The sequence below is a fragment of the Phymastichus coffea genome, unplaced genomic scaffold (genome assembly GCF_024137745.1).
Source record: "Phymastichus coffea isolate CEN01 unplaced genomic scaffold, Cenicafe_Pcof_1.1 PCOF00012, whole genome shotgun sequence".
Lineage (NCBI taxonomy): Eukaryota > Metazoa > Arthropoda > Insecta > Hymenoptera > Eulophidae > Phymastichus > Phymastichus coffea.
This window is the reverse complement of record NW_026706823.1, coordinates 3,889,546-3,916,094: the sequence shown is the minus strand read 5'-3', so window position 1 is coordinate 3,916,094 and position 26,549 is coordinate 3,889,546. Positions and strand designations below refer to the sequence as shown.

The 26,549-nt window shown below is 37.4% G+C and overlaps 1 protein-coding gene and 1 pseudogene across 1 annotated transcript; both read right to left on the bottom strand.

The window, feature by feature from the left end:
- Positions 1–862: 862 nt before the first annotated feature.
- On the bottom strand, positions 863–2,160 carry LOC131672940 (uncharacterized; annotated as a pseudogene).
- Positions 2,161–5,927: 3,767 nt separating this feature from the next.
- On the bottom strand, positions 5,928–6,674 carry LOC131672932 (uncharacterized). Its single transcript, XM_058950499.1, has one exon. It carries the CDS (start codon positions 6,672–6,674, stop codon positions 5,928–5,930), a length of 747 nt encoding a protein of 248 aa, XP_058806482.1.
- Positions 6,675–26,549: the final 19,875 nt, after the last annotated feature.

Here is a 26,549-nt window from a genome sequence, read left to right as displayed (position 1 = left end):
GTGCATAGTGTGGAGAGGTAGTTTTTTACCTTTTAAAAAATAGAGACTATATGTTAAGTAATACTTCGAGGTGTTTGTCATTTAAAATATATATATGTGCATGATCACTTTCTGTTTAGTAGGTAGTGCGTATAGTAACTTCATTGTATGCAAGATATAAGTGTAAGTATAATTATAAGTAATATTTTGATGTATGTCCATTGATTCAGGAAATTTCAAATAGGCAGGTGCAACTTGCGAGCGCCGTGCGTCGCTATTCTTCAGGGGCGGGCATGTTATGTCGAGATTAAGTCAGACAATATAATAGCGGCAAAATTTGAATTTTTATAAAAGGGGAATTCCCTTAATTAAAGTAATGGTCAATTAATAGCTGACTTTATTCTCAGTGATGCACTTTCCCTTTCTGGGTTTAACTCTTTATAGATTACTTTTTATGTGTTTTGTCCTATAAAAGAAGAGGCAAAACGATAATCAAGAACACTCTGTCTTCGACTCCGTAAGACTGCGGATGTTCTGTATTTTGAACAATAAAAACTTAAACTCTATTTCTATTAATAATTTATTATAAATTATTAAAGACTTATACCTAATCCTTATAACTACGATACATCCCTGGCTTCTGGCGTACGAAATTCTGGACCAGTCAAACTACAGGTAATATTATTTAAATTGTCACTTTTCCGATTGGTGCTTGAGTTACATTGCCAGCCTGCTCTAGTTTTAGTCTTGTACCTGTGGTAAAACGCTCACACATCGACGGAAAAGTGATAGTCGCGGTTGAATAATTATTGTCAATTCGCGACCGTTGGATGAGACGTAACAGAGGCATGAACTCGATATTCTCATCCTTAGCTTTTTGCTCCTACTTTTCAAGATAAACAATGAAATCTTCAACAATCTAAAAATATAATATTAATAAATAATGCAATGTAATAAAAATTTCTTTCGCAATAATCAATCGAATAATAATATAATTTACCATAGCATTCCCTGACATCATATTAGCGATTGGAGTTCCGTAATTCATAGCTTTTATTGAACTTTTCACCCTATTACAGAATTTAATAATCCTATCGCAATCGCTCAAAGCAGGATGATAGTCTTTCAAAACGGTCATTGCATCGCCTGCTCCAAAGAACTATATAATCAACAATAATTTTCTTCACCCAAGATTACAAAATTTAATTAAAGAAATTAAAGTTACAAAGCGGATACTATTCACCGAAGTTGCACATTACCTGAAATGCTATCGCCACCTTCATTTTTTGATAGTACTGTGATCTAATATGCTCTTCTTTGATTTTGTAATTAATTTTCATATTGTAACTTTTCGGATTTTCCACTTCAAGCAACGAATGTCAATGATTTAACGTTACTGATCCACCATGTGTCTCCATTAAATTTAAAAAGTAACAAATCATTTTACTGACAAAATACTTTACTATAAATTTCAATAAAACATAGAAAAGTGTGAGAATTCGAGCGAGTTTCAGCTGAGTAAATTAAATTATAACGAAACAATATTTTTGTACCTTAAATTAATGAAATAAATTATATTCATAACTTAAAAGCTCGATTAGTCATATGTAATTAAATGGCGATCTGTCAAGCTTTTACTGCAGTCGAAGTTTTCAAGCGGAATTTTGCAATAAGCCTCAAATGTATCAAAAGTAAAGCGTATATTAATGCACAAAATGTCTTACCCAAATGTTATCGTAGCATCTTTGCTTTGAAAAAAAGTTGCACAAACATTTGATCAAATGTGAAAAATCCGATAAAAATCATAAACGCCGCGTGGAATCAGGATCAGTCTCTGCTACGTGAGGAATACTTATATTCTCCTCATTTACACCAAACTGTTCCCATATATTTCGATTCCACTATGCACCGTCGCTCGTGATCTCATCAACTTTTAGTCTAGCTTTTTCAGTCCATATTATACCTTCCAGCAATATCTGATAGAATACTGTTCCAGTCGCGCTACCTTTGCTTAAGAAGTATCCTAACATTTGACCCATTTCCCTTTGAAAGGTTGATTACCTGATTGAGGTTATCACCTTTAACTCCTTGTTGGTGTTTGGGAGTATACTTGCCAAGATTAGTAAAGCCTTTGAATTGTAAATTTTGCCTATTAAACGATAGCAAATTTGCAAGCTTCATCTCATCTACAAGAATAACTCCTACAAACGAAATATAGCTAATAAATAAATTATCATCTACCATATTACAACTATAAAATATTCCAGTAACAATATCGTGACATTTATTCGTTTATACAGGCAATAGTTGTAAAAATAGAAACCCATTGCCTTGTTAAAGAAATCACTTTAACAAGTGTCACAAGACAGACACGGTAAACCCGTTGCCCCAAAACTCTCTTGCACTACTTAATTTTATATACGACGCCAGGTTATATTACAAAATAAATGTAGAGTCGAATTAGTCATGCGCAATTATTGATAAAAAGCAATTTGGTATTCGAAAATGTTTGACGGGTTTACATTCACGATATTAATAACAAACAAATACTAACTTCGGTTATTCTGTCTCAAAGAATAAAAAAGGTGTGTATTTCAAATGTGGATAGTCATTTATTGACAATTCAAATAAAAGACTCTTTTGTTTAATATATTGCTTTAATTAGTTGATTAATATGAAGAATTTGTAAAATTGTTACAATAATTTTCACATAATTTTGAGAAGAGATATATTTCTGGTAAACCTTTTTGAGGCAAAAGGAAAATGTCAATTATAAAAAAATAAAATATCGTAGATTTATTTTCCTTTAAAACATTTTCATCAAAATGACCTTCCTTATTTTTCTTTTTACAATTAATGATTGCAAGATAAATATAGCGTATTTTCTATCGAGTGAATTTTTTCACTCCAAAGTTCATACTAAATACACTAGAACTTGAGTGAAAGAGAAAAGCTCAAAAATTACTATTGCACAATTTCATAATTTTTTTAGATCGCCAAAATAAGGAGATTGAAAATACTTCATTCGAAAAAAACGTTAGCGGTGTATTGCACTAGTGCTAATTGACAGTTTCGTCGTGAAAAGAAGGAAAATATCATTTAAAAGCTCGATTAATTTAGCTATCGATAAACGACATAATAAAAAACATTTTCGTACTATTTACATAGAGTTACGCGCTTATGAGAATAATGAATTTACGATTGCTAACCTCGGGCATCATTGGGATCCATGCTTTCAGTTTTCGTTTTCAAAATGTCGAAGGTGCTCTGTTCCAAACCGTATGCTCCTTTCATTCGCTTTATGTAACAACTAAGTGTTGTTAATGATGGTAAAGCAAGTATCTGACGTGATTACAAGTGATTGGAAATTTTCTTGCTTTTTATTCGAAGTATTAAACATTCATAGATCCACTGTGTCGAATATCTTATTCCTTTAATACCTTTGACCTTCGATGTTTATTTATTTATTTTTTTTTTTTTTGAGGAGAGTCTGAATCCATTTACGGACAACTGACGGACGCCTGCCAAGTGTGGGACTCAGTAGCTTAGGCCACCAATACCCACCAAACATATCTCTCCTTGTTCGCAACGCAACCAGCCCAGAACTGTTTATCACATTACTTCAGACTGGGCGGCTGTTATTGCGTGTCCAAGCACACATTCATCCCTTTAATACTCATTCATTCCTGAGTAGGCTCTGAAATGTTCTTATTCATTTAATTTTCTAAGCATCCATCCGTTTTTTTGTTTCGTAACACATTTGAAACGTATAGTACAGCGCGATCTTACACCATGCGTCAGCTGTTGTCAACATTACGTCCGTCACGTTTTCTGGCGTAATCGGCCCTAATTCTGTCTCCAGTCTCAATCTTTGCTCGGCCCAACGGTCGCACACGAAAAACGTGTGCTACGCGTCGTCCCAAGACCCCCTACAGTACACACAGTCTGGGGAAAGTTACCTTATCAATTCTGTACAGGTACTTTTGGAAGTATCCGTGTCCAGTCAGAAAATGGGTGAGATAGAAATCCACCTCCTGTATTTTCTGTCTTTCCATGGACCAACGTCTGATATCAGTCTGTGGGTCCATTGTCCTTGAACGTCTGTCGTCCATCTTGTCTGCCATTGTTCTGTCGTTTTCATTCGTTCCTCTGTTGCAGCGTCGGCCGTCCCTACGGTCGCACTTCGGTCGTATAGTAAATACGTTTCCTCTCGCCTACCAAGAGGTCGATCGGGATAACGCCCGTGATCGCGAATATCGCGCTTTCCGAGAGTGTTCGGTACGCGTACGCGATTCTTAGCGCTACCATTCTCCTCACCATTCTTCTCTCCTCACCCGTAACGAGTTGGCCCATACCTCTGCTCCGTAAAGCATAATCGAGTGGGTTACGCTCATCAACAGTCTTCGTATACTCGGTCTCGGTCCTTTCGTGTTTGCCATCAGCCTACTCAAGGCTTTGATCCTTTTGCTGGCTCTGGCGGTCGCGTCTCATATGTGGGGCCAAAAGTTCAGTTTCGTATCTAGAGTCACCCCCAGGTACTTTACCTCACTTTTGGTCTCCAGTCTTTCCGTACCTATGGTTATCGGTATTATCGTATCTATTCTCTATCTCGTCAGTATCAGTAAGCCTGTCTTAAAAAGAGCCAGGCTCAGTCCGTGGTCAGTTATCGACCCATCCAAACGCCTCATCATCTGGCTCAGCTCAAGCTGAGCTAGATGTGTGTCGCGGGCTGTTATTACGGCTGTTACATCGTCAGCATAGGCGACCAAATGCGTGTCCGGGGGCATGTCGAGCTTTATGAGTCCGTCGTACAGTACGTGCCAGAAGTCGGGACCCAGTATGGGTCCCATACCCGCTGTAATTTTCCGGTACTTCCGTCCTTCCGTCGTTTTGTACGTCAGTCTTCGGTCCTTTAAGTAATACTTCAAGACTTTTAGAAGTTAGGCGGGCATCTGAAAGCCGGCTACTGTTCTCAGAATATCCACCCACCTAGCAGAGTTAAAGACGTTCTTTACGTCTAATGTTACTAGGAGCGTTATTGACCTGGCTCCGTAGCAAATCTCGTTCATTCTGTCAACTTCCTGTGACACGTCTGTGATTGCTCCTATCGTTGAGCGTCCTTTCTGGAAGCCGTGTTGTCGGTCCGATAGGTCGCCAGCGGCTTGCACCGCCGCGTTCAGTCTTGGTCGCAGTAGCAGTTCGTATAATTTGCCGGTCGTGTTGAGGAGGCTCAAGGGCTTATACGAATTTGGCTTATCGGACTCTCCCTTGCCTTTGCCAATGAGTACCAACCTCGCGTTCTTCCAGAGTTTACTGAAAACACCCGCTGTCAGGCAGCCACTGTACAACTGCAAGATTATGTCGGGCCGTCGAGTCGCTACATACCGTAGCAGTTCACCCGGTATACCTACTGGTCCAGGAGCCTTGTTCATCTTCAGCAAGGTTGTCACTCGTATGAGCTCTTCCCTTGTGAAGCAAGGACATTCTATTTCTTCGTCCGTGTTCGTGTCATCGATTCTGTCAGGATGCGTTGGAAAAAGACCTTCAACTATCTTTTCCATTGTCCTAGCATCTTTTGTCTCCGGTGGAGCTCGGACCCCTAGCTTTCGGGTCACAATTTTGTAACCCATCCCCCACGGGTCTGAGTCAACCTCGTCTGTCAGTCGTGTCTAGCATTGTCGTTTGCTGTTCGTTATAGCTTGTCTCAGCCTTTTTCTGGCAAGTTTGTATGCCTTTGAGGTTTCTTCATGTCTGTTTCTTTGTCTTTGTGCCTGTCTAAGTCGCCGGTGACATTCGCGTCTGATGTCTTCGATTTCTTGCGTCCACCAGTACATCTGTCGCCGGTCGCGTCCGTATCGTTTTTTCGGCATCGTAGCGTCGCATAGGTGATGGAGATATTTTTCCGTCTCCTCAGCTAACTTCTCCGCCGAGTCACGGTCCATACCACTTCAAGTGGTTTTCGTAAAAGGCTCTGCATTTTGCAGTAGTCTGTCGAGTTTTTTTCTGTCCAGGAGTTTCGTGTCCCATCGTAGAGGGAGTAACACGTTACCTCTTCGTCTAGTCGTATTTTCGTCTGTCACTTCGAAGATGATGTATTGGTGATCACTGGCTGTATATTCCTCGATCACTTTCCATCCTCTTATTCGCGTCAGTAGTCTGTCTGTGGTCAAGGTCACGTTTGGTATAGATTGACCCCACTCCGGTCGTCTAAATGTCGCCGACTTTCCCTCGTTCACCACTACTAGTTGCAGCCTCGCGACCATCTCTAGTAGTAGCCGTCCGCGTCTGTTTGTCGTGGGCAAACCCCACTCAATCGCCCGCGAGTTAAAATCGCCCGCCACGATCGTATTTCCGGATATATCCCTCACTGCGTCTTCGATATCTGTGAGTCTGTTGGCATACTCCAACGCGGAATAGTTTGGTGACAGGTATACACTGACGACAACGACAGTGCTCACCCTCACCCAAATATAGTCCGCCCCGGACCCGCTTGCAGAGACTCGCATCGCTTCGTTTCCGCGTACCCACACCGCTGTCGTGTTCGATTTGCTAGCGAACCACGATGGCTCAGGTCTTTTCCTGTATTGTTCGCTTATAACAAGCACGTCTGCATTCATCTTCATCGCAATTTGAGGGAGGAGCATGTGTGCTACGCTACTCCTGTTCACATTGCATTGTAGTATCGTCAGGGTCATTTTTTCTGTTTCGTCTTCAGTTTCATCAGTGCTGCTCTGTATACGGTGCACTCGCCCGATCCAGGCACGTGGGCCAGGTTCTGTCTTTCTATCCCCTTAGAGAGGAAGTAGTCAGTAGTGTTTTTACACTCCTTGCCCACGTGACCCGTCTGTCCACATTTCATGCAGCAGTTCTTTCTGTCCGGCCCTTTACATTCTCTCCGCGTATAAATACCCGAGGCAGTTGAAGCATCTTTGAGGATGAATGCGTAGTCGAATTCGACAATTCATCCATCCTAGTTTGATGCGTTCCCTGTCCGTCAGTCTCGTTGCTTCCGTCGCGTCGAACTCGCAAACGGCTTGCGCATTCCCATATGCGTTTGGCGCAAAGAGATGCACTTTCCGCTCCGCGTTCGTATTTAGTTCGTGATTTATCGCGTTGGCGATGTCTTGTACCGTCGTGACGCAGTCCTAGTCAGCAAACTCCAGCGTCACCCTGGAAGTTAAGTCTTACTGTCACAGTCTGTCCTAATACTTTCTGAAGTGTCCTTTGGAAGTCTTGTCCTTGGGACTTTTCCAGCCGCATTAATACAGCACCGTCCTTGGTTTTTATAATCGTCCGAACGTCTACCTTCTCTGTCTTGGGGTTTACCTTCTGTCTGATAGTCCGTAAGACATCGGCGTACAGTTGTCCTTCCGCCGGCTTGATCAGAATGATCCCGCGCCTGGTTTTCAGGTTGGTACATTCCGATTCTCGGCTTCTGTGTCTGTCTGTCGTCTTTTGTACCGTCTCTTTGTCGGTCTTTTCCTTGTTCCTTTTCTTTTTCTTTTTTACAACGGTGGCCCAGTCCTCTGACACCTCCGCTCTCATCTCAACATCCTCCGAAGGAGTCTGTTGAGTGGTATGCCCCTCGTCAGGTGTCTGTTGGTTTCCGGCATTCACCCCTGGCATTTGCTGTGTGGCAGCAACGTCTAAGTGCGTTCTCCGTCTTTCGTCATCTACTTGGTCTGGGCTTGGGGTCTGTTTTAGCCATCGCCTTTTATGTCCTGGAGTTTCCTCCATTACATTCGCTCGTCTTTCCGTTACGTTCGTCTTTTGTCTGATCTGTCGCATTCGCTTCAGTTCATACATACAAACTTCTACAGCCTTATATATCTCAGCCATACCGTTCGTAGTCACACGGCTCACGTTTCTTTGGACGTTCGTCTTCTCCGTCATTTGTCCTAGGACGCTGTGTATGGTGAGCAGTTTCTCTCGCATCTTACTCTCCACAGCATCCCAGGATTCTGGTGACGTCGACCCTGTCCTTTTTCCTGTCGTAATTACCCGTCCACCAGCGAGGTTTCCTACTGGTGTAACGGGAGAGCCGGGCAGCTCCAGTGACTCTCCTGAGTCGATGGGCGCAGGCGGTACTCTAGTACCTGCAAAATATTCTTTACCTTTCATCTCATTTTCATCTCCTTCCATCTACTATGTGTTTTATGTGTTAGTGGTCAGAACTAATTACTAGGTATAGTGGATCCTGCAATCTTTCTTGAGTAGACCCCCCGACCGACCATGCCTAGAATCCGGCGGTCTCGACCGTTTCTCCCCTCCCCCTGCAGCAAGGGCCCTTCCGATCGCCAATTGGCATTACTACAGAGAGCGAGATTTGGCGCTTATTAAGCGTTTTACCTTTGTGTAGGGCGAGCCTCCCATGCTGGCTGAGCTGGGTCTAACCCCCCTCCAACTACTAGCGGCCCAGGAGTGCGAGACTGGTTTTACGATTGTACCATCCAGAGTCGGCACACACAATTTCGGGTAAACTCTCTTGTGATTGCTCTCACCACCGTCTGGTAAAGTTCTGCTTTGTGTCTGATCGACTAATCCGTCATTCCTCTGGTTTCATATCCATTCGGGAGATGCCCGTTTATAGAGCCCCCTCATTTATAACCCGCTTGGAAAAAATACCCGTTTATAGGGTTCAATCTTATTCGTAGGCAATACCCGTTTATAGGGCCCTTCATTCATGCTCCCAGAGAATTTTCGGACAGTCAATCAGATGTGTAGGTTTTGTGTGATGAGTGGTTGTGTACAGCCTTACTGCCTACCACTATTGGCGGGTGTAGCCAGTGCTTCCGTTATCCGTCTCTATTATAGCGCTGCTGCAGAGAGCATCGACGTAATATTTACGTTTCCAGTGGGCGCGACGTGGACGCCGGAAGTTAGCGTTTTTCTATTGTGGGTGTGATCCATACAATAGAGCACCCACCAACCTTTGATGCTGCTACGCATGCTTGTAATTTAATCTTTGAATACACAATCAACTTTTTTTGAACTTCTTACAATGAGGATTTTTCTTTGATCGTCGTGAATATCGAACCATCTTTCAACTTTTGATTGAAGGTCTTTTCTACTTCGTTTTCTCTGAAATGTAATTCACAAACATTGTGGTCCATTCGCTCGTTGACCGTCGTACCGATAAGACGTGTTTTTAAACGCCCTCCGTGGTATTTCAGTGTTGTGAACTAGTATAAAAAACGCGTGTGTATATTGTAGCGATGGCATTTCGAGCCGTTAAACAAAAAGTCAAATTAGTGTAAAATCACCAAAAACTTTATATTCTTTCGCGTTCAGTCTCTGCGCGAGATCAAACAACAATGTCTCCAACTGTAAATATGCCCCAACAAAAAACATCGTACTCTCAAACAATACAGCAAGATAAAGGCTTATCAAGAGAACAAGCCATTATCGTCGATTCAATCGAAGGTTACAGTGTCGAGGACTATGCCCTAGAACTTAGAAAAATCGTAACTTCCCAAGACATTCTATATGCGTCACACATTAGTCAAAACCGCATCTGTTTCTACCTGAATAATAAAGACATTGTAGAAAAACTGATGAGTTAAAAGTCTATACTAAATATTGGCGCAAATCAACTGAACATTATACTATTAGTATCAAGGGCAAAAAGAGTAATAATCTCAAACGTCCAGCCATCTGTACCGGCTTCAGTAATAGTGAATGAACTTCACAAATTAAATATCACACCAGTCTCTCAAATCACAGTGGTCAAAATGGGTAAACAAAACACCTCTATTTGTCATTTGTTGACATTTAAAAAACAAATGTACGTAAAAGAGGAAGATATTCCCAAGATTCCTAGTAATCTGCGAATCACTCACGAAGAAATAAACTACTGGATATACTTCTCGTCAGGAAAGCTTACTTGCTATCAATGCAAAGAAGGAGGTCATTTAGCCAAACACTGTCATAACATTGTAGACAATACTAATCTTATTGCTGATACATTAAAGAAAAGTCAAATTACTAACAAGGAATCAGATGAAACATAAAATGTAGAATTCCTAGAAACGGAACAAGTAGAAACAAATCAAGACAGCCTTAAGGGACCTAACGACGCGTCGGATGAAAATACGTTAATGGAGAAAAAAATCAAAGTTCAAAAGGCCGTATCCACCCAGCCTGTCTGTTGAGTCTAATGAAAGCCAAGAAATAAAAAAAGTTAATAAAAACATTCAAAGCCCAGAAACAAAAAAGCAAAGAGAGGCAACGCCAAGTACTAATATAGACTTCGTAAAGGAACTCTAAAGTGTAAAAGAACTGTTTAACACTGAAAATAAAAAGTATCCTGTTAACTTCGACCAACTCGTTAAATTTCTACAAAACGCGCACGGTAATACAGTAGTAGAAACATCGAAAGTATACACGAACGATCCTAAAGTTCTAGCAGACCTACTGACAGAAGTATACCCACATGTAGCTAAACGACGCGCGAAGTCTCAAATCACGCGTCTCCGTAATATTCTGGCCTCGCATGCGACCCCCAGCGCTACTCCGATTCTTGACACCAATGACGACTCTTCCGATTATAATTGTTCGCTTTAAATACCTATTCCTCTCACTAATATGCATAACAGCTCAGATAGAAGTAATACAAATTATAACGTTAGTAAAGACAAGTCACAACTTAAAATTTTGTTTCGGAATTCGTGAAGCATCTCTCAGCGTAAAAACGATCTCTACGATATGTTACAAAACGTAGATGTATTTGTGTGTGTAGAATCGTGGTTGAAACCTAAAGATCGATTCAAAATTCCTGGTTTTATTTCAATAAGACATGATAGATGTCGTAATCGTGGAGATGGCATCCTCCTTATGGTTAAAAAAAACCTGATAGTCTCAGAGCATAAGCAAATTACAAAATTAACAGAAGAAGTTGAAATAGCTGGTATTCGAATAGAAAAGGTTTGTCCGAAAATAGATGTTATTGCTTGCTCTAGAATCCCGGGCGTTAATCTAACTTAACCCAATAACGACCAAAGAGGTCAGTTTTTGGACATATTTTTGATCGTAAAATTCATTTATAAAACGAAACAATAAATTGATCCAGGGTACCATACCTTATGTTTTTGGGTGTGCTGAATCTAAATCCGGCCTCAAAATTCAAAAATTTTGCTTACATAATTAAATATGGCCGGTTTTTTATAAAAAAATAGGGAAATTTTGAAACAAAAAATTTTTTGGAATTTTTTTTCTACCATAACACATGTTAATATCGAAATCTTTCTTCAACCATGAGTGCACAAAATTGTTGAACTTTAACAGAAAATTTTTATATTCAAAGTTTTTTTTCCAAAATGGCGGAAAAAATGCCAAAATCGGAAAAAAAAAAAACGATTTAGGTTACAATTTTTTTTCTCAAAAACTATGAGGTTCGCGAAAAAACTTTATATTACAAAAATGACTTATAATTTGTCAAGAAAAACTCTAAAATTTTTTGAAATTTTTTTTAATTTTTTAAAAAAATTACAGAATTGAAAATTTCAAAAAAATTTCGAAAAATTGCGGAAAAATTAGAGAGTATTCTTTGACTAATTCTAAGACATTTTTGATCTTATAAATTTTTCCCGAAAGCCTATAGTTTTCGAGAAAAAAATTCTCAAAGAATTGTGGAAATTCTATTCAACCGTTTCAACTTTTGGAATTTCATAAGATAAGTTGGGGGGCAAATGTACGGGATTTCCATTCTCCATGAGGTTGGAGGAAAAAATCGTATTACCTGAGTATTACCTGAGTTCTCATAACATTTATATTTAGATTTTACTCTCAGCGTAGCCCATCTCTTCTCTTAGAAAAGTTTTACCAAAACCTATTTGGGTAGATCAATTGAAGTCGATAAACATAACGTGGTTTTTCAACTCAAAAGTTATTCAAATTCATCCTTTGAAATTAGGAGATTTTCTTAACACTTTCGTGTTTATACTAGCAATGTCTCGAAAAAGATCGAGAAGTGCTGTTTCTTCTGAATCTGGAAGTGAATCTGAATCATGCACCACAGACGATGATGAAAATTGCATGATACCAAATGCAGAATATTCTGGTTTGTCAGATTCTGAAAATGATTCAGATAGTGATTCAGATAATTACCGTGATGAAAAAATACCGAAAGCTACTTACAAGAGAGTTTCAAAAAGTTATCAAGCTGATCAAGCTAAGCTTGAAAAGGTCATAAATTTGATTGGGTAGATGGTGAAAAGATATATTCTGATATAATTTAAGATAAAATATTATTTCCTAGATCTACAAAAGAAAAAATTAGAAAATGTGATCCAAGAGAACTGTTTGAACATTTTTTTTCTATTAAAATGAAAAATTATATTATCGATGCGTGTGAGGAAAATCATTTTGACTTATTATTAGTCGATCTAAATACATTCATTGGAATCATTATAATAAGTTCATTCAATAAACGAAAATCTCAAAGAGATTATTGGTCAACTGTCCCTTTTTTATCTTGTGAAAAAATTTCTTCAGCAATGTCACGATCTCATTTTCAAATGATAAAGTCGAAATTGAAATACTCAAAGGCCAAAGATAAAGATCCACAAGATAAGGCTTGGCGAGTTCGTGCTTTGTTGAAACTGTTTCAAAAGAATATTCTGAAGTTTGGCTTTTGGAAATCAGGTTTATCAGTGGATGAAATGATGGCTAAATCGTATGCTAGAACGTGTTTGAAACAGTTTATACGAGGAAAACCTACACGATTCGGTTTTAAATTTTGGGGTTTGTGCGCTGCTAATGGATACTTATTGAATATAGATTTATACTGTGGAAAGAACTCTGTAATAGGAGATAAGTTATCTAAATGCGCTTTAGGATCTCGCGTGGTTTTACATTTATTGAAGCCTTTTTTTTAATTGACTTCTGATGCAAAAATTCCTCTTTATCATCTTTATTTTGACAATTACTTTACAAATTTAGATCTTGTTGTGTATTTAAACCGATTAAAATTGAAATGTACTGGAACTGTTAGAGACAATCGTGTCCCAGTAAAAAATGTCATTCATAAAATGGCTCCACGTTGAACATATGCAGTAAAGCATGAAAAAAATTCTGGAATAAATTACATCACGGTTATGGATTCAAAGCCAGTATTAATACTATCTACAGCTGCAGGGGTCACTCCATTATCATCAGCAAAGAGATACAGTTCGATCGAAAAAGAAAAAGTCGATATGCCAGTTCCGCAAGCTTTTCACCTTTATAATCAGTCCATGGGTGGAGATGATGTACACGACGGTCACTGTAACAATTTGTTGCCAAGTATTCGTTTAAAGAAGTGGACGTGGGTGGTTTTCATTAGACTTATCTAAGCAGCAATTACAAATGCAGTTGTAATATTCAATGCTGCTGATGATAGTAAAAAATAAGTTGGAACTAAATAATTTGCAATGTCAATAGCGAAAAGTTACATTCATGATGCTGAAAAAAATAAGGAAAAGCATACAACAATTCGAAAAAAGAAACAGAACAAGTGTTCCATTTGTCTAATAAGAACATATGTGTACTGTGAGAAGTATAATTTGTTTTTTTGCAGTGCATGCATGAAAGCAAAGCATGTCTGATTACAGTGAGAGGCCAGAAAACTCACTATAAAAAAGCACTTCGTAGAGTGAGAGGCGAGGGGACTCACTATAAAAAAGCACCCCGAGGAGTGAGAGGCAAGGGGACTCACTATAAACAAACATCCCATAGAGTGAGAGGCAAGGGGACTCATTATAAACAAGCACCTCGAAGGAGACTTGATTTTACTACGTCCACGCTGTTGTCTCTGGGTTACGCTAAGAGTAAAATGTAAATATAAACTGAAAGTAGTCACACTTTAGAGGTACTTACGCAATACTTTATTTAGAACCTCTTGATAAATTAAACTTCGGTACGTTTATACCCCAACTTATTTTATGAAATTCCAAAAGTTGAAACGGTTGAATAGAATTTCCACAATTCTTTGAGAATTTTTTTCTCGAAAACTATAGGCTTTCGGGAAAAATTTATAAGATCAAAAATGTCTTAGAATTAGTCAAAGAATACTCTCTAATTTTTCCGCAATTTTTCGAAATTTTTTTGAAATTTTCAATTCTGTAATTTTTTTAAAAAATTAAAAAAAATTTCAAAAAATTTTAGAGTTTTTCTTGACAAATTATAAGTCATTTTTGTAATATAAAGTTTTTTCGCGAACCTCATAGTTTTTGAGAAAAAAAATTGTAACCTAAATCGTTTTTTTTTTTTCCGATTTTGGCATTTTTTCCGCCATTTTGGAAAAAAAACTTTGAATATAAAAATTTTCTGTTAAAGTTCAACAATTTTGTGCACTCATGGTTGAAGAAAGATTTCGATATTAACATGTGTTATGGTAGAAAAAAAATTCCAAAAAATTTTTTGTTTCAAAATTTCCCTATTTTTTTATAAAAAACCGGCCATATTTAATTATGTAAGCAAAATTTTTGAATTTTGAGGCCGGATTTAGATTCAGCACACCCAAAAACATAAGGTATGGTACCCTGGATCAATTTATTGTTTCGTTTTATAAATGAATTTTACGATCAAAAATATGTCCAAAAACTGACCTCTTTGGTCGTTAATGGGTTAAATAAAGTGGAATAACATTCTCGACTGTGTTAATCAAAGTACTAATGCAATTCTAGTTGGTGACTTCAATGCTCACAATACAAAATGGAACTGTAAAGATACTGATGTAAATGGTGATCGTATGGACCATAGTATTGAAACTAAAAACACGTTTCTACACAACACAAATTCAATTACCCCTATTAACTCTCAATATAAAACCAAATCTAATAACGATCTTGTACTGACTAATACTTCCATATCTGACAAAATTAGTTACGAAGTTTACGACGACCCTCACGGCTCTGATAATTTTCCTGTCCTTGTAAATGTAGACGCAAGTAAACAAAGATATCAAAGAAAAACATTTAAAATCACTTCATTAAAAATGGACTTGCCTCTCTTTGAAAAATCATTAGAAAATGACTTTAAATTCTTTCTTACTTGAGACTACGATCAACTTTCCCCCTCGAAAAAGTATGAACTCTTTACCAAAACAGTGACCGAGGCAGCACAAAAGACTACTTCTAGGAAAAAGAATTCTGAAAAAATACAAGTCAAAAATCCAGCACCGTGGTGGGACTCTGAATGCAACAAACCAAAATGTTTAAGGTAAGCATTCTATAAAAATAAATGGGAGTTAACTAGAAACTATATAGATTATATTGAGTACAGGAGAAACTGCGCCCTAACCAAAAAATTATTTAAACACAAAAGAGTACTTTCGAAAATTTGCTGAAAGTATAAACTTTAGAACAAGTAGCTAATATGTCTGGAACAAATGTAAAGTATTAAATAACAGCTGGATAAAAATCAACAAAGTTAACTTACTGAATCCAAATAAAATTAAAGAACAATCAATAAGTTGCATAAACAAGTTGTATCAGCCATGCCCCTCTCTTCAGGACAATTTTGATCCTGAATGTAAATTTGTCGGTAAATAAAATGAGCTCTTAGACAAATACTTTTCATTTGCAGAAATGAATAAAGTATTGAGTCAAATTACACTAAAAGCCTCTTCAGGACTAGACGGAATTGATAACGAAATTATTGAAAAGATTCCAATAACATATTAACTTTTGCTTTTAGATATTTTTAACGAAATGTACCTAAAAAGTGATATTCCTGAAGAATGGCAGCACTCTTTTATTCACATAATACCAAAACCTGACGGAAAATCTGTCCGGCTCATTGCTCTGACGCTTTGTTTATGCAAAATATTTGTAAAACTAGTTAAAAACCGTCTACAATGGTGGATGGAATACAACAATTTTTTACCAGCCGCCCAATCCGGCTTTCGAAAAGGTAGATCCTATCATGACAATCTAGCATACTTAACGTTTGATATCGATGAAGCTTTCTCTAATAAGATGGAGATTTTAGCTGCTTTCTTGGATGTCCCTGATGCTTTTAATAACGTCTTGCCATATCGTCTATTAGAAAAGCTCGACAAACTAAACTGTTCAGATCAATTGATCCAATTTATAAAATTCTTGACTTATGAAAGATATCTTTACACCAATATTGAAGGTTTTGATATAATAAGCGCAACTAAGGGAGTTCCTCAGGGAGGACTTCTGAGCCCTCTATTGTACTTGATATACGTATCTAATATTACTGATAACATCAGCCACGAAGTCACTATGCTTCAATTTGCTGACGATATAGTCATCTATTCGAAAGGCAAAAACACTAAAGAGTGTCAAAGAGTTTTACAAGAATCCTTGCACACCGTGAATAAGAACCTACTTTCTTTCGGACTACACTTAGCTCTAAAAAAACCTCACTCGTACACTTTAATAATAAAAGGATATCACCTGGGCTGGCAGAAATCGCACTGAATGGTATCAAAATTTTCTCCACAGAAACAGTGTGCTTTCTGGGTCTAATATTTGATTATAAATTGTCTTTCGCACCACATGTAAACGTGATTCTTACAAAATGTAATTCTGCTCTTAATATTATAAAATATCTATGCGGTACGTGGTGAGGAGCAGACCCGTCTACTCTCATTACGATATATAAAAGTTTTGTTCGCTCGAAAATTGCATACGATAGCTTCATCTACCTACCTACCTTGAAAAAACTCATTAATACATTAGAGCAAATACAGTATTCAACAATAAGATCTGCTTTAGGATTTAGAAAAAGCACTCCAACAAATATTCTGATTGCCGAGTCCAAGTTACCATTCATCGAAGATCGAGCAAAATTTCTAGGTTCTAACTTCCTAACCAAATGCTTATCATTCAAAAACAACTTAATGTACGGTCAAATAGTTTACAAAAAAGAAAGTCACAGAAAAAGGAAAAGGTTATTAATAGAATGTATGGAATATGTAGCCAGTACCACAGATCAAATTACAGAGCAACAATCCTGCTCAGTCTATTGTCATGAATACAATATCGACACTATTTCAATACCGTTCAATAAAACTCTAGGAGAATATCTGAAAAACGAAAAAAATTCTCATGCCTCCCTTCAATCTATACTTAAAAATCAAAACTCTCTAAATATATACACAGATGGCAGCAAAATTATAAACAATAACCACGTAGGTGCCTCGTGTGTGGTCCCCTTATTAAACATTTCAATTTCTAAAAGTATAACTAAAAAATGCATCTGTTTATACTGCAGAATGTATTCCTCTGAATCTAGCTATGGACACTGCTCTGCAATTTGATGACCGAAAGTTCTTCATCTTCATTCAGTCCCTAAGTGCTCTCCAAAGCTTAGAATTAAGAGATGACAGATACGCAGTAAATCCTTACATTTTTCTGATTAAAAAAATACGAAATGTTCAAAGCTAAAAACAACATCTCTGACATTCTTTTTTTCTGGATACCGTCTCACATAGGAATTGAGGGGAATGAAAATGCTGACAAGCTAGCAAGACTAGCTACTGAAAAACCTTACATTAATTACTTGAAAATTCCTTACACAGACTTGTTCGAAAACATTAGAAAGAAAACTATCACAAGCACAAATACAACGATTCAAAAACTAGGCCAAACAAAAGGAAAGCTATACAGTCGAACTTCCATAACTCAAACTGCAAGAGACCGAGACATAAGTTCGAGTTATAGAGGTGTTCGAGTGATAGAGGTGTTCGAGTTAGGGAGGGGGAGGTTCGACTTGTAGTATGTACTATATAAAGATGATTTATGACAAAAATATAAAAAATTAAAATTCAATCATAAATAGTTATAATAAGAACAATATACATACAGATATATTCAAATAAATGTTTATATAAAATAATTTTTCATGAATTATTTGTTTAACGTTCGAATAATTGTTGGTCCTTAGAAGAAACGATTGTTTATAATGTGGGGAGGAGGGGGGGGGGGGGAGGATTTTACTTTTTTATGAAGAAGTCAGAGATGCTGAATTGCTTCAAACTGGCAACTTTCTCTTTCGTTGCAAATTTATCGAGTTTGCTGAGAGCCACAAAAATTTCTTCACTCACATCTAAGCGTGATTCAGCAAACACTCTAAATTTTGCAAGACATTCCAAAGCTTCACTGGGGGATGGAACTACTGGAAATGGCTCTTGATTTTCCCTTTCTTCTTCATCGGGTAACTGTGGAGCCATTTTCTTCTTGACTTCTTCTAAAATCTCGGAGTCCGTAAGCTCGCCGCAAATAGCTACGTGTTTGTCGATCCTCGTGTACACCTCAACCAACTTCCGTTCTTCAAGTAGGTTTTCTTCGGCGATGACGGCATTCTCTTTTGCAACAGGGAATCCTGCTTCTTCAAATCCATTCCTAATTGTTTGTGAACTGACTTCTCGACACATTTCTGCACACATCCTTAAAGCTTGCAAAACATTGATTTTCACCGGAATTCTGCTCGATGTTGCATTTTCATTCAAGACGTCGTGCACTAAAATGGACCGATAGTGACTTTTAAAAGAGCTGATGATCCCCCGGGCCATTGGCTGGAGAACAGACGTCGTGTTTCGCGGCAGAAATACAACGTCAATATTTCGCAGTTCTGGGATTGATCCATGGGCACTGCAATTATCGATGAAAAGTAAAATTTTCCTTTTCTCTCTGGCAAACTTGCTATCTAACTTGAGGAGCTACTTCTCAAAAATATCGCGAGTCATCCATGCCTTATTGTTAGACTCATACTCGCATGGCTTTATTTTAACGTTCTTAAAACATCGGGGATTGGCGGATTTCCCAATCGTTAGAAGCGGTAGCTTCTTAATGCCATCAGCATTAGCTCCAACAAGAACCGTGATGCGAACTTTACTTAGCTTGCCACTGCTACAATTTTCTCCCTTGAAAGCTAACGTTTTATTCGGCAAACATTCATAAAAAAGAGCCGTTTCGTTAGCGTTAAAGATGTTCTTGGGATCGACACCTCTAATTTTCTCCAAGATATTCTCTGTCCATTCCCCACACACTTTTTTCGCAATAATGTTGTGACGATGTTTGAACGTCTGCAACCAACCATTACTCGCCTTCAAGTTAGTACAATCCAAACTGCTAGTTAACTCTTGAGCTTTCGCCTGAAGTATCGGGCCACTGACCGGGATCTTCTTATCGCGAGCTTGTTTAAACCACTTAGTTACACATCCATTTAATCCCTCATTCGTTGTCTCTCGGCATCTTTTTCTACTCTGATTCGTCTGAGAATTCGAATAATGTTGAATAATTTTATCCTTATTTTTCAGATAAGTGGAAAGAGTATTCCGAGGAATTTCGAAATCAGCAGCAATTTTCGACTTTTTCTTCACCACTTTTTAAATTTCTCTAATCACAGCAACTTTTTCAGCTAAAGTCAAAGTTTTCAAAGTTTTTTTAGTTGATGTACTCAGAATACAAATCATTTTGTAACTGACAAAAACACAAGGAACATAGATAGAACAAAGATAAAAATAGAATTTAGACACGTACTCAACAGAAAACCGATGTAGACTGTTGCCTCTGCAGATTTTCGATTTCCTTTTAACGGTGACTGTGATTGTTGTGGGGGAGGCAATGAAAACCAGCATACACCATGCAATAAAAATTTCAGTCATACCAGCGACAAGTATGTATGTAGAGCGAGGGTAATAAAATCGTCGCAACAGTTTCGGGTAAAAACCCTGCACCACCTTAGCATCGCAATTATGTCCCGCCAGTTTATGGAAAATCCAAAAAATCGTCTATGCTCCAAAGTACGTGTGAATAAATGCCATAATGAACGAAGGCCAGGTAGGGCAATAAAGTTAAATCGACAATCGTTGGGAAAAACCCGGGGAAAGCCCAGAGACGGTCTGCGCTCTATTCACGTTTAAAGTCTATGCAAAATTATAATCTCGAATTTAAAAAGATCGAGTTAGGGAGGTTCAAGTTCAAGTTATAGAGGTTTTTTTATGTGTCAGTATACGAATATCAAGGGACTAGGGCAAAAGTTCGAGTTAGAGAGGAATTCGAGTTATGGGTATTCGAGTTATAGAGGTTCGACTGTACTCCCAACTTTATTATAAAGAAAGCCAAAATCTGTAGTTTAAAAAGCTGACGCTACCTAGAGAACTAATTGTAACAATTAATTGCCTAAGATTAGGGCATTATCATATGGCGGAGTCGCTAAAAAAAATAAATGTTGTTAATTCACCTATGTGTGTTTGTGAAAAGAAAAACGGAAATATTAACCATGTTCTATGGCAATGCGAGCTATACGATACTCAAAGACGCTCTCTTTATACAAATTTAACAAAACTTAAACTATACCGACCATTATGTATCGAAATGTTCATTGCGGAACCACACATCGAGGCATGCAAATGTATCCTCAGTTTTCTACAACAATGTAAACTCAAAGTGTAAATACGATAAATAACCGTATAATCGTAATTTTCTACTATTATTTTTTTTTCTTTTTTTTTGTGGCAGAAATAAGCCTATAAGTGTATACTTTGTACAGGTTTGAAATGCTTAATAAAAAAAAAAAACATTGTGGTGCTTCATTAAATCGGGGATGAACTCCCGACATTTCTCACGTGTTTCGTCCTGTTAATAAAGAAACACAGGATGCTTTTTACTGAATATTTATTTGTATAAAATTTGCTAAATACATTAATGTAAAGTTACTTATAATATTGATAATACGACCGCTCGGAATAGTGAGGATCGTCAAAATTTTCTGTTACGAAGATGACAACACGTTCCTACTTACTTTAGTAGGTCAAAAAAAATGATATTCTTCCTTCTGGTTTAGCTGCATTGTTTCTCACCGATGAACAGCCGTTCACACGACACTTTACCTTTTGAAATCTACGAGGTCTGTCCGGCAAGTATCGGACCTACGTTTATCTTCGCGCCATAGTGTTCGAGTGACCTCTACCGGACAGAAACGTCAACAGTAAAGCCTCACGAATCTCTTGGTTACTTACTGACACCTGCCGGACGTATAGTTCATGTGCAGCGTATCTTTGTTTACAGTGCTTTTTTCGCGTTCGTCGAGTTTTGATATTGTCAAAAATGACTGAAAAACAAGATCAACGAATTTGCATCAAATTTTGCTTTCAACTCGGAACAACGAATTCTGAAACTATTGAAATAATGCAAAAGGCCTTCGGAAGCGAGTGTATCAGCAACACACGAATAAAAGAGTGGTATAAACGGTTCAAGGATGGTCGCACTTCTGTCGATAGTGATTCTCGTTCCGGCCGACCTTCGACGACAAAAACCGCAGAATATTGAGCGGGTGCGACTTGCAATCAAACAAGATCGTCGTATGACTATGCGAGAACTAGAGGAAGACGTTGGGATATCAAAAACTATCATTGCAGAAATTTTAACCGAAAATTTAGGAATGAATCGCGTGTGTGTGAAATTCGTCCCAAAATTGCTCACAGCAGAGCAGAAGAACATTCGCTTAGAAATCGCTCTGGACAATCTGGAAATGGTCAATAATGATGATAATGTGCTTAGAAAAGTTATTACAGGTGATGAATCATGGGTTTATGGTTGTGATCCTAAAATAAAACAACAATCATCACAGTGCAAGCATTCTGAATCGCAAAGACCAAAAAAAGCACGTCAAAGTCGGAGTAATGTTATGTCAATATTGATTGTTTTTTTCGATTGTGAAGGTGTTGTACATCACGAATATGTACCAACAGGTCAGGCAATCAATAAAGAATACTACGTTCAAATTTTGAAACGTTTGCGTGATGCAGTAAGAAGAAAACGGCCTTACTTTTGGGAAAGTGGTGACTGGCTTCTCCATCACGATAATGCGCAAGCACATTCATCCAATCTTGTGCAGCAATTTTTGAGCAAACACAATATCGCATTGCTTCGACAACCTCCATACAGTCCCGACATAGTCCCTTGTGACTTTTGGCTGATTCCAAAACTAAAAAAGCCACTCAAAGGACACCGATTCGATGACAAAACAACGGTTGAAAACAATGCGACGAGTGTACTTAAGGCCCTAAAAGTGAGTTCCAGGACGGTTTTGAAAAATGGAAACATCGATGGAACCGTGTTATTCAATCAAGTGGAGATTACTTTGAAGTATGCCATCCACCAGATGATAAAGAATAACGCTAGCACGAAAATATAAAGTTAGGCCCGATACTTTTCGAACAGACCTCGTACTTGATCAAGATTACACATCTACACAACATATTCCAACTAAAGAAATTGCAATAAGCATATATACACATAAACGCACCAACAAGTCAACTGCAAACTGACAGTCAGTTGTTCGCAGACAAAAAACAGCGGTGTACAAACTTGCGTTGCCGATAAAAAATTCACGGAAAAATGGGTTAACAGTGAGATACATATCTTTCTTCGAATTTTGCAGAATATGACTTTTAAATTTCGACTGAATTGCAAATAAGTTGTTTAATCGCAAACACATAATACCATTGTATATGTATATTAATATAGAATTTTGACTTGATTGTTTGTCGCATGCCTATAGAATATAAAAAATCGTATAAATAAAATAATTTAATAGAAACTTAATGATATGACATGAATGACAATAATATGATATATTACAATTTTTTAAGCTTACAATAGATAAAAATAAATTTCACTGCGTCTTCGGACGTTTTTTCGATTCTTATTTGATGTATATATAATGGTAGAAAATGATAAATAATATTTGACAAATTAGCATTAACATTATTTTTCGAGCTTACACATTATTTTGGATTACAAATTTTACCATTTCAAATAGGCGAAAGTTTTTCACTCATACAGGCTATAACGAGTGCGACTGCTGCTCGTTATGTCTCTCTTTCCCATATTCTAATATACTGTTGTAAATTAAATGTGTATTAATGTGTATCACTAACGAGGGAACCACCTCAACCCGACCTCACCGATTTGAATGATTTTGGGATATGATGTAGTACTTGAAAAAAAATTAGATAAGTGTTTTTTTTTATCGGCCCATAAGGGCTTTTAAGGGATGAAATCCACCCTGAAAATCAACCCCTAAAATCAGTTTTTTTAATATTTCTCAGCATCAAATGAATATTTTTCAGTAAACTCAACGTTAAAAAATTTCTTATAAAAAGGCGCTTTTAAGGACATAACATTTAAGTAGTATAGCAATGTATGTTCCAGCATTTCTGCGGGGGGTCCGTAACCCTTTGGTCTCCCCCCTGACTTAACCCTTTCATGTTAATAATAATTATTATTGATAACAATTATTATTAACAATATTCGTTGGGGGGTCCCTGGTTTAACCCTTTGATTTCCTGGCCTAACCCTTCCATGTTAATTATTATTAATGTTAATAATTGTTTATAATTTTTGAGGATGGTTTTTAGGGCTCCTAGTCCCTATGGACCGTATACCTAGTGCTTTCAGTCTAATTAAATTTAAATGTATTTTTTTTAAAAGATATAAATATATGTTATTGATAATTTACTTGCTACATTGAAAATGAAACGAGTAGAAAATAACTACGATTTTTGAAAAAAATGAAGAGACAGACCGGAGAATCGAACAGAAGTCCTCTGGGTTGGCAGGCTAGCGCTCTACCACTAGAGCCAATGCCACACATACCTTAGGGGATGTATATTGTGTACGTATATTAGCTACACACGTATACATTTGGTATAGGGCCTGAGCGGGGGGAGGCATGCTGTCTATAGTTCTAATTTGAGGATGCGTGCTCTCTCTCTCTCTCCCTCTCTCGAGCTCTGACTCAGCGTGGAACACAGCGTGCGGAGGAGGAGGGAAGCTCATGCTGTCTATAGTTCTGGCCTGATGGGGATGCACTACTATAGTAGTAGTAAACGTATGCTCTCTCTCTAGCTCTAACTCAGCGTGGACTACAGAGCGAGGAGGAGCGGAGCGCATGAGCAGCTATGCTTACTAACTACCCTCTTATCTTAAATTGATTATATCTATCATAAATGTAGATCACAGCTGGTTTAAGGGTGATCAAGCTTCTCCACTACTTTCAGAAAGAGAGAGCATCTATGCTTACTACCTTCCCTCTTATCTTATGTTGCCTATGACTATCACAAATGCAGATCATAGACGGTTTAAGGATGATCAAATAAACTCATTAGCGCGGATGCATGACCATCTGCGTTTAATGCAAGATTTATGAAGTTTTTTAGAAAGTGGCAAACTTTCTAGCCCACATGGGAAGGGAAAGGGCACACCAAACGTCCTATCTCACTTAAAGAATGTCTACGTTTATTTGTAGCGTTACATATATTGTAGAAAAATCGTACCTGATAATAGTGTGAGTGTTCGGTAGGATTTTCGTTGGTCAGTCTTAAAGGAAACTTCGAGCTGTTCAGAGTGAAGTGCTAATTGCTTATTATTTCAAGATTAGTATGTTTTTATGTTTTTATAAAATTTATTTAATAAAAAAGAAAAAACAAACTATGGAGAATATTATTAAAGCATGCGAGTTTTTAGAAACTGTGAGTAAAATTTTTGAATAATTTAAAAATAATTAAAATAACTTTTAGAATTTTTTTTAATAATAATATTATTATTCAATTCCAGCTTACTAATTCTACCGTTCAGGCTGTAGCAAGAGAACCGTTATATCGGCTACTAATTCTAATATTAATAAGCGTAAGTATTTTTTTTCATTATATATTTACTTATTTATTTATTTATTATCATTTATTTTCCAGTTGCAACGATTTGTAGATGAGAGCAGTCCTCAAGCACTGCAAATCCGGGAGATAAAGGCGATTGTCCAACAAGTAAGTATTATTATAAAAATATATCAATTTATATTTTTTATTAATATTTAATTGTCTTTTCTCTTTTCAGTGGATTAAGGAATCTATGGCGGCCAGAATGATGGCGCATTAAGTCGCGTATCAAATTGACAAGATTCTCAATGATCGCGTGAAGGCAAAGTTGGAACAACGTAAGCGTGCGGACGCTATGAGGAAGCAGCAAGAATCCGCTCGATTGGAGCGGAAACGGAAAGCCGACTTAGCTAAAGCGGAGCAAGACGAACTTGCTGCGAAAGTTAAGCGAAGGCTTTCCAGCATAAACAAGATTGCTGCACCATCAACAACCGCCATGGTGAATCAAGATAATATACCATCTTCGAGGATATCAACATCATCTGCGTCGGTGACATTATCATCATCATCAGCAACGTCGAGGTCAACATCACCAGCGACGTCAACAGCAACCTCATCTACAGCAACATCCGCAGGCTGTCAAAGAGACGATGCACAAATATATATACCACTCGATTTAACTGCTACTGTAAGTAATTACATTATAGAAATAATTAATAAATATAAATTAAAAATAATAATTAAAAAATTTTTTTTACAGAAAAAAATTCCGTTGGTGAAGAACGTCGAGTGTGTTCGACGGAAAGTGATTTTGATTCCGGCCGAACTAACAGTAAGGAAGCCGACTCGCCCCTCGAAGGTCGTCGGATCAAGAAAATTTAAATAATAATAATAATAATACTAAAAAAGAAAAAAAATGTATTTTTAATTGTGTAAAATTTATAAAAAAAAGTAATAAAATAAACTAAATTAAAAAATTAATAATGTATTAATTTACAAAGTGCCCCACCTTACCCATTCACCTACTCTACCTACCTACCTATCCTCACCCACCCACCCACCAACATTCACCTACAGAGGTTGGTAAGGTAGGATGCTGTAGAAGTTGGTAGGGTATTAAGTAAGCTATGTGATGGTCTCTCTCATTCTCCTTCTATAGTAGGGAGCATAATAAGCTTATTTTGGCTAAGTTTGGGCTCTCGGAGAGGGGGTAGCGTCTCTAGCTTGCTAGGTGCGTACGCCGTTTAGTGTGGATGCTTCTCTCTCTCTCTCTTTCTCTTTCTTTCTCTCTATGATTATAGATAGTTTGCATTAAATTCTAATAATATATATATATATATTTTATTTTATTTTTTTATTGAAAAACATCGTGTACATTGATGTCTTGTTAATTTCAAGCTAATTTTTTAACATCACCACTAATCTATTTCAATCCCACCTGGATATAAGATTATAGAAGTTCCCTCTCAAGTCATTTACCTTCCAGTCACTGTAAAGAGCATTGATCATTTTCAAATTCGTATAGTTCATCAAGACGGAAACCTGCTTTATCAATTTTAATAGCATTTATTTTATATCGTATTTCCTCGAACAAATGATAGAGGGTGTTGTTGACTAATAAAGTGTTCTCCACTCGCATAGTACCGTCCGGCTTGGTCAACCGATCACAAATATGAATCATATGATGGAAGCAGAGATAAATCTTGATGTTGAATTGCTTTATGGATTTCATCAATATTATTGAAATATGATAATGAATAAGGCTGATGCGCATGAACTTCATAATGAACTATAGACTCATCGATAGCGACACCTGAATGAATGTCTAGAATTCCCTCCATATTGTTGTTGTTGTTTTATACAGAACACTAATATGCACAATATTTTCTTCCGTGATTTTCGACGACTTTTAGTCTCAAGCTTTTCAGAAATTGACTGTTCTGAGGTGTGAGCGATC

Coding starts and splice junctions, on each gene's coding strand:
- LOC131672932 (XM_058950499.1), bottom strand. CDS start 6,674: ATGACCCTGACGATACTACAATGCAATGTGAACAGGAGTAGCGTAGCA.